The sequence below is a fragment of the Lagopus leucura genome, unplaced genomic scaffold (genome assembly GCF_019238085.1).
Source record: "Lagopus leucura isolate 7727_CA_CO unplaced genomic scaffold, USGS_WTPT01 Super-Scaffold_810, whole genome shotgun sequence".
NCBI classification, from domain to species: domain Eukaryota; kingdom Metazoa; phylum Chordata; class Aves; order Galliformes; family Phasianidae; genus Lagopus; species Lagopus leucura.
The window spans coordinates 13,856,703-13,866,165 of record NW_024962261.1 but is presented as its reverse complement, the minus strand read 5'-3'; the positions used below and the strand labels follow the sequence as shown (position 1 = coordinate 13,866,165).

General features: G+C 43.5%; 1 protein-coding gene across 1 annotated transcript in view; it reads left to right on the top strand.

The window, feature by feature from the left end:
• Nucleotides 1-2,354: 2,354 nt before the first annotated feature.
• MINAR2 (membrane integral NOTCH2 associated receptor 2) overlaps nt 2,355-9,463 on the top strand; it is an 8,952-nt gene continuing 1,843 nt past the window's right edge. The window contains exons 1-2 of the mRNA XM_042866088.1: nt 2,355-2,519; nt 8,771-9,016. Of these exons, the coding sequence (XP_042722022.1) occupies nt 2,355-2,519; nt 8,771-9,016 (411 nt within the window). The remainder of the gene's footprint in view (nt 2,520-8,770; nt 9,017-9,463) is intronic.

The window sequence follows — 9,463 nt, the reverse complement described above, 5'->3', positions numbered from 1 at the left end:
TGGAGAGGTGTGTAAAGCCCACCCAATTCAAATCCCATGCCATGGGCAAGGCTGCCACCAGATCAGGCTGCCCAGAACCCCATCCAACCCAGACTTAAACACCTCCAGTGATGGGGCATCCACAGCTTCACTGGGCAGCCTTCTCTGGTCCTCCCAGTGGAATTCAGGCAGCAACAGCGTGCTGCACTAGGGGAAGGCCCATTACTTTTTGGAGCTTTTTTTTTTTCCACCCAGCAACAATCCTTCTCCACTCATATGTTTTTCTTCTGGCCCGATGAGTGAATTTCAATCAGTCATGGTTATCTGGCAAGTAGAGCTGAAAATGTACCCTGTTTGCCAGGGACTAGTGAAATCCCACCTACTCCCCACTGGTTGGGTTAAGTGGTACACGGGACTGATACACAATGGGGATGCTCGTTTGCCATGGTACGGTAGTTACCACTTCTTACACCTTCCCTAAATGAAAAGAATACCAGAGTTTTAATTATATTATTGGTTATTCTGGAAGGCATATGCTGTTTGGTTCTGCAGGATGTGTTTTTGTTTACTTGGTTTAATTTCTGGAGTTTTGGCTGTTGGGGAGTTTTCATCCTGCTTTTTATTTTGTTTTTATTAATATATGGGTGACAAACAGCCAATAATTTGTTCAATTCTAAAAATATATTAGAATAGGTGCATGCATGAGGAAACCAACATAAACACTAAAGGCAAGATGCTCAAATTTATAATAAAGAAGACTAGGAATACATCAAAAGCAGGAAGCCAGCAAGAGAGTCAGTGGGTCCTTCAGATGACATAGGTAGGGACACAGAAGGATGATACACACATTGTGCACTGCTTGCAGCACAAATACTACTGAAGCTGGAGGAGGCTTAAGGAAATGATGGAGAGTGTAGCAGGAGGCGGGTGTCTGTTTCTGTTCTCCAGGAGTTGGTACTGGGTCCAGTCTTGTTTAACATCTTTAGCACTTCTCAGAGATGGTCAGAATCTTATTTTCAGAAGAGGTAGTATAGGAAGATTTGATGAGAAATTAGACATATTAGTGGATGGGTACCCTACAAACAGAAGGCCTAGGAGGAGACTCTCTAGTACAAAAAATAATTGTGTTTTCTGGGAGGCTAAAAGGAGAATGAACTGCAGGAGGCAGCCAGGGATAAACACTGCTCCTAAGTAGTGTCTCTTCTTCTTATTTACAAACACAGTGAGAGATCTTGGATTTGGGGTACCTCCAGCCCAATCAATCCTCCTTTGTATTTTCAAATCACATTTATGAAGAAGTAGTTATATGTAAATTCCCACAGATCCAGGACTCATTTCCACATCCTATATGATACAGTATCGCATAAAAATCCTGTCTGCAGCAATAAAGAGTACGTGCACTCATGCAAAAAAACACAAATATTGCAGAACACTTATTATTTCTGTCTTAGTTGTACACAGGGAAAGAGGGTACTACATGTCACTGTATGTCTAGAAGAGTAACTTTTATAAATCTATTGTATGTGGCATTATTAAAAAAAAATGTATTACAAAAGTGCAAAACTTTGAAAAGATTTTAAAAAGCTTAAACAAGAAGGGGCTATTTTTGCTGTTTTTAAGTAACAGCCATGACTAGAAGTAGAATTTCACTAGCCAAAAGTCAAAAGCGCTTCCTACTTCTAAATTGCTGATGAAAATACAAAATCTCAAAATAAAACAGTGGAAGTTAAGGGACTGACTCTGTCATTCAAATCAGTAAGAGGTTTTCCATTCACTTGACCAGGAGTAGTCAAATAGTCAACCACTTGAGAACTTCTGTTATCAATTACTTGAAACAAATGGGCATTTCCCAAAGTCAGGAAGAACTTACTGTCAAAGAAATCCTTGCAAGAAGTGTGTATCATAGCTGCTGTGGTGAATGGTACTGATCTGCACCCTCCCAGTACTGCCACAGAGAAGGAAAACTGGCTTTGTACTGGGAGCTGCTCCTCATTTTCTGAGAAAGGGCTTATTTTGAAGTGCTGTTAGCTTGAAATTTTTAGCAGGTCACTTGAAGAAGAGCTGGTGCGCATTTAAGTATCCCATGCATCTACTGACTCATAGTGGGTTAGCTTTAATGAGAATATTAAAACAGACCTTGAATTTGAAAACTTAAGCTAGGAACATAGAGAAACAGGTCTAGTCTTTTCTGCCACTTCCGAACAATGTTTTTAGCATTGGTAGATTATACAAGAGAGCCTGACACCAAGAGGGTGTCAGATACAGTTTCAGGGGACTGTCATATCCTTCTTCACATCATTAATGATTTAAGCAGTGTGCACGGTCAGAAAGCAGAAGCTTGGACTGCTTTCTTTGTTACTCCAGAGGACAGAAACATGGACCTCTCTGCTTTGCCAAACAACAACCATCCTGATAAATTCCTACAGCTGGAGGTGAAGTCTTTAGTGAAAAACTCAACCTTTCTACAGGCCAGACTGGCAAAGTTCCCAGAAGCAGCTTTACCTGGAGTGCAACAGTGGCACAATAGGATCTATTTACAGGTAAGGTCTGACAGAGGCAGACTCTTTTCCTGACTTTTCTATCTTATTTTGGGAATCTGAAGGCAAATGATATGAGCTCAGTATTTCAGCAGTGAATTCAGCTTCCCGCATCTCCGAATCTGCACCACTAATATAACCTCCAGGAGCTTTCCCTTTGATTTCAGTGAGGATTGGGCTCCAGAAGGGCAGTCACTCTCCTCAGCAACAGCACAGTCCACCTCATTTGCTTCAGTACATTATGTTTTCTATTGCTTGTGGTGACATTTTCATAGCACTTCCCAGAAAGCCGACTTATGTCAAATACGGATTAATTGTACTAAGGAGGCTAATAGAACACCCTCTCTAAAGAAATTACAAGTGAGAGAAAGAAGGGAAAAGAATAACAAAGGAGGAAAAAAAAAAGCCAACACTGGACTTAAATGTGAAATCCAGGTGACAACACTCAATAAAAGGCACATTAGAGAGAACACCAGAGATTCTTGCTAGCATCCTGCTAGCTTGTGCATGTCTGTGTATTTTGCTGTGTCTTCTTCACTTTGTCTTGTTTTTCGTCTTTCCTCTTTGACCTTGCTGTCACCCTGACAGATGTCTGTTGAAGGCGTGAAAGGCAATGACAGCATTAATGCAGGTTATTATGTGGAGGTAGCAGTGTTTTCATGGAAAAATGCAGAAGTGCACTGTCTAACAGATGCCTGGAGCCCACAGAGGAGACATTTGTATCTGGATCAGCAGCAGTACAGCTGCATCAGCTCACACCCCTCTGGGCCCCACTTACAGCTCACACCACAGCACTCCTTTCCGGCTGCCTGGGGAGCCCCTTGCCTTTCCCCACCCCTAGCCTGAGAAAAGCTTCAAGGTCTGGTTCTTGTCAGGGATGGAGACACGTGGAGGTGGCTGGGGGCTGGAGATGGTTCTGTATCCTGAGCATCCCCGGGGCATGAGTCCAGATCCCCATGACAATGAGGAGTGGGAACTGAAAACCCATCAACATGGGGCAGGAAGGGAAGAGGAAGAGCCTTGAAATCTCCCATAGCTGCTTCCAGTTTTACTTCTTCCCTCATCAGCAGTCCAGACCCCTTCCCTCCTTCCCAGAGTCCACTCCTATTGTACGTTCCTTGCCCAGGACTCCCCATGGGGAGCTGGAAGGGAGGAGGCAGGCGGGGGGTCCCACACTCACAGCTGTCTCTCATGCACAGAGCTCTCACTGAAAGAAAGAGCCTGTGGGATCCAAAACAATAGGGCATGAAGCAATGCTGGCCTCGGTCCCCGCCCCGCTGCAGCTCCTCTTTGTGCAGGATGAGGCAACCACACACTGAGCTGCGCCACAGCGGGATGCTTCTCCCCATTGTTGCTGGGCAAGAGGCTTCAAGGCTGGGCCAGGCTTGCAGGAGGACTGGGCTGTGAGTGCCCTAAGCTAGGCCTCCCTCCACCCTGCTCCATGCAGGCACAGCCGGGGAGATGGCTGAGCCTGCTGCCATACCAGAACTGCTCCTATAATACAGCATGGTTTATAAACCCCAAATGTGGGGCATAACCTATGTTTGTAAGTGCAGTTCTTAGTGACTGTGAGCTGTCCTGACATCACTGTGCCTCATTCTCCCTCCGTTATGAAAGAGAGGCCTCCTCTCTTTCCCTCTTGCTGACAAATAAAGGGAAAAGAGTTGATGAATTCCAGACGTTAGAATAAACGTGATGGCACAGCGGAGAACTAATAGTGCAGGAGTAACATGTTTTGCTTTAAGATGAGAAAGCTAATGGGGTTAAGGGTTAGTTAATTCTGAAGCGGAAATGAGGGGGGCGAGGGAGGAAAATTGGTTTCAGAACATATGTGAGTGACCTGCAGACTCCCAGCATCCTTGAGAGCAGCTGAAATTCCCCACCCAGAAATTCATTTTCTTTCTGTAAGGAGCTGCGGAGGTCTCCCTGTGCACAGGGACTATGTGGCAGTTTGCAGCCCCTTCTAACCACTGTCATGATAACATTCATTTTCTGCACATTTCAGTACTTATGTGTTTTCTCCACCTATAGCTTCTAAAATGAATTTCCATTATAAAAAGCAGCCTGATTATAATGGCAATTAATATTTCTGACCAAAAATTTCTGCTTTTTCCCCCACCTCTCTGTGTCAGGCAAACACAGCTGCCCTTCTCAGCATACATTTTCATTGTCTACTTCAAATAAAGGCCACGAAGCGGTTCAGTAATCCTGGCACTCCCTGATTCAAAGCAGCACAAGGAGCACAGACTGTTTCTTCACCAATGGCAGCAGCTGTTGCTCACTTCGTGTGTGCTCAGCACTGCAGACTGCTCTGCTCCAGCACTTCCCATTGCACAGTGCACAGCTCCCAGACACCAGGCTCGCCCCTCTCCCTCAGCCCTTTCCCTTGTTTTCAGCAGTTCTTGGACTTCTCCTTCCTGCTTGCATTTTGTTCTTTTCCTTGGAAGACAGCACAGAGAATTTTTTCTTTGCACACCGTGCTCCTTCACTTTGCTGTGATTATTAGGATTTCACAACTGAACAACTTTGGCCTTTCAGAATTGCTGTTATGCTAACTGCACTTCTAACACCTCCTGGTGCCTCATTTAAGTGCAACACCTGTGCCCAGCCCTTGCACACCTCTCAGGGCACTGAGGAGGAGGATTTTACCTCTCAGTTAGGTGCTGGGCCAGTTGCTTCCTGTCCCTTGGCATAGGCCTGAATTACACATGTGTTCTCTTATTCTTCCCCAGACATTTGCAACTGTCTGCAGTCAGAGACCAGCTGCAAAGCTGACAGGAGTTCTGATATGACACCATACAGCACTTCTCATATGTTGTACTCCCAGCCCTGCAGACCTCCATTAGCAAAACAGCTTTCTTTTAAGTAAACAATTAATTACTGTGCAGAAGTATTTTCAGTGCCGCACAGTGAAGATAGTCAGTATGAATGTCTGCTTTTCTCTGAATGTTCTTGGGTTCTGTCACTTTGTCTTAAGGTTTTACAGCCACCTACTGATCTGCAGCCCATATCAGGTGGACTCCCATCTTGCTTCACATCACCTAGCACTGACTTATTTCTTCTATAAGTACATCTGATCCCCTTCAGGTCTCTTGAAAATAAAAAGTGAATTCTCAGTAGCCTTTAATGTGCTCTGTTGTCTTTCATATCCACTCACTTAGACATGGTTAATAATTGCCTTCTTGGTTTCTTTTCCACAGCATCTCCCAAGACATTAGATTTGTCTAAGAAGATCTACAGAGGTGATTATTGCTTATTCTGATAAATGAGCTTTTTCAGTTAACTAGATATCATACAACACCTCTACAGTTGTTACAACTATTACACGGACCCTTAGGTCCCTGGCAGCTACCTAGCATCTTCCTGTCAGTAATACCTTATGTCTCTATATCAGAGTAATGCTGCACTTGTTACTTGGAGAGCTCTCCAGAGAAAGCAGTGCATGCCTTTTGAACAATAGAGGGCTATAATACCAAACAAATCACCTACATAAAAGTTGCCTTGCCACCCACTTTCATTAGCATTGAGGATTTTCTTACAAAACAGCTCCAGTAGAAAACGGTGGCCAAAAATTTCTAAACAGCTGCTTTAGTAAAGCTACTAGGCACAGCTGCCCGCAGGCAGTGTTTGTTACTGTCTTTGAGTATTGCCGTAAGTGTTGCCAGCAGCCCCAGCTTGCCTTGGGACATGAATAACTCTTTGCAGGGAGTAAGGAAAAATTTTGACTTGCATAATGTGAAGTTCCTTAATTTTTTAGGTGTCTCTTTCATTTCTTCTTGCAGATGGGTTGACTTAGGACCAAGGCCTAGCCTTGGAGGCTAGGAGCTTTTGGAGGGTCATAGCTTGGTGCTTGATATTCCCCTATCACAGACTGAGGACAGAAAAGTTAGACTATTTCTGTGCTAAAACAGCAGTGGCAACAGAAAGATTAAGTTAAGATAATAATGAAATTGAAATATTTTCTAATAATATAGATTACTTTAGAATTTATAGTGATGTATGTTGTCATGTACTGATACGCATAATTTGCATTATGAAATCATTTATCTGCTTCCGTAAATGCATATGTTTCATGCAATCTTCTTCATATTTACATATGCTGTTTCTTGGACCTAAAGTACTTTTCGTCCATGCTTTGGGCTTTTCTCTCTTCATAAGCAGTCTCTGAGACATATCTGCAGCAGAAATTTCAGTCAAACCGCCAGTTGCACTTAAAAATATTTTCCCAATTAATGTAGCACTTCAATGTCTGTTCTCGAAAGCCTCTGCAAACCATCCCCTACTCAAATTCCAGTCCAGTTCTCTTGGTAAAACACTTTTGCTCCTCCCATCGTATTTTTTCCCTAGCTTTACTTCAGGATAGCACATTCTCCTGTCTTTATGAATTGCTGCCTATGAAAAGGAAGGTATTCTGGAAGGAAGGGGCATGAAGTTCTGACACTGATTTCTGAAAAAAAATCTCCATCGTGCCATCTTTTCCAAGTTTGGGAGGATTTTATATAAAACAGCTTTAAAAGTCACTGTCAAGTTGCATTATTTTCACAGTATTTTAGCCTAGGGACACTGAACATCCCGTGGTGAGACAGCTCATGTTCTTCAGCAAAATGTTCTCCAAGTCCAACCATCTAGTGGGCCTGAGGGAAGCATCATTAAGGTCATTGACAAATTTTAAATAAGAAATAAATTAAATAAAGTAAAATGGAATCAGAAAGAAATGACAGTTAAAAACACCATCTCAGCTGAAATCTGGCCAGTACAATCCAGAGGCCTTCAGTGCCAGCTGTAACTGCAGTGCATAGAGTAATACTGTCAAGGGACATGTCAAGGCTGAGGAATGACATATGGAAATTATGAACTAATGGAGGAACTGGGAGGCACTGAGGATCCACCCACCTACTAATGATAATTATTGATGGGAAATACACTTAGCTACTTTTGATGATTTGGTGATAACACTGCCAGCATGATGATTTCTACTAGGGTGACTTAGACAAAGGTCGATGATTTCTTCACCTTTTTCTTTCCTTTCCAAACAAAACCAGGCCTTTACTTTCATCTATGCCTCCCTACTCCACACTGGCTTATAGAGCCTTTGCATATATGCAGACACAAGGCACAGAGCATGTGATACTGCTGGCTTCAATTGAAAATGAGTCCACCAAAGCAGCAGAACATCACTTAACTGAGGAATCATGCAGCTTGCTGTCAGCTTTGGGACTGGTGCTGCCTGGTAGGGAATCTGTGATCTTCCAAAACCAGTGTGAAGAGGATGTAGGAGCCCCGTGCTCCTCTCAGCAGGCCTATCAGGGCACCAAGTCAGGCCAGGACCACCCTTGTCTCAAAGGAAATGTCATCTGCTAGTCAGGAGAGCTCTGTGTGTGCTGGGATGGAAGTAAAAAGACAGTCCTGAAGCACAGGGCAGGTACTGGTGTGAGGGCAGGGCTCTGTCAGAAATAGCTCTCCTGGGAAGCTGAGGTGTGGCTGGAGCCATGGGCTAGTTCCAAGTCTCGGGGACAGAAGGTCATTGTATGGTTACAGTCTTACCAGTTCCTGAAGAGGTTTAGGCTGATTTTAAGGAGCAGGTTGTGAGTTCTCCAAAAACCACACCCCAACACAGTCAATACTTCTCCTCCTCTGCCACCCACTGTTCTAAAGGCCTGATCGAACCAATGCTTTGCAGGAAGATTGCTCAGCTAATTACTGGAGTTCTGACAGTACCTGTATTAGGAACTTCCCCTTAGTTGCATGCCAGGCCACTGATGTACTGACAGGTCTGTCGCACTGTGAGGGTATCAGAGTAGTGAGATCCCCCCACGGTGAGATGTGCAGCTTCAGCAAAGACAGCCGCTGGCATACTGTTAGCATACGCTTCACTCTGCTTTGTTCTAGCAGATGTGCTTCTGCATCTCACTACCTTGGCATCTGTCAGATCTGCATACTCCACTGTCATACGCCATAACACCATTCTGCTATAACATAAGCTTTCTTTTCAGTGGGCCTTACAGTGCCTGTTCATATTTGCAGAAAACTCTAATGTTCACATTGTAACCACGTGCTTCCACAGAAGGAAGAAATCTTCACAGAGTGAACAGTCAGACTCCTTTAGTACACTGACGATGTTTGCCAGAACAAGAAAAATTGATGCACAGGTAATTTCAATAATGACTTTTGACAAATTATAGCTCTAAAAGGGAACCTGTGTCATAGGTAAATGAAAATGAAGGCCAAATTCTGCTCTTATTTGTGCTTTACAGAGAGAAAATAAAAGTATTACTGAGCTGCCTGGGTTGGAACTGAATGGGGTCAGCCAAGAAATGATAGACAAAACTCTTGGGAAACACATTACACCCATCACACTGAAATCCACAATCAAGAGCAATCCCTTGTATAGCGATTTCCAGGTGGAAGATGACTGGGAGGAGAAGAGAAGGATCCCTTCCTGGACAGTGCAGGACTATGACAGACATTCACTGCACTCTGACTTGGCCAGCCACATAAAGGTAACGTGCTGCTGCACTGCATTCAAACAAAATGGATTGCTATAAGCTCTGTGTGAACATGAGCCACAGTGCAGCATGTTTGGTTCTTTTGGTAAGATTCCAGAAGCAAATATGGACATGTTTTCCTGTGCAGACATGACACTTGCATGAGTCTGATCAGAAAAAGAAGTCTATGTATCTGGTTAAATGCCAGCAATTTCAGTTCAGCAGAACATGATCTCTGTAATGAGAAAGTCTTAAACCACAACACCCTGCGAAAGTTTCCCAGTCTATACAGGGGTGATCTCTAAACCAGGTAGTTAAGAATTATGTGTCCACTTTTGTAGCGGTTTATAACATCACAGATAACACACATTTTTTCAGCCTTATTCACACTATGCAGGATCCTACCTTCATGTTGGTTTTCACAAATCACTTGGAATCTTTTTTTTGTTTGTTTGTTTGTTT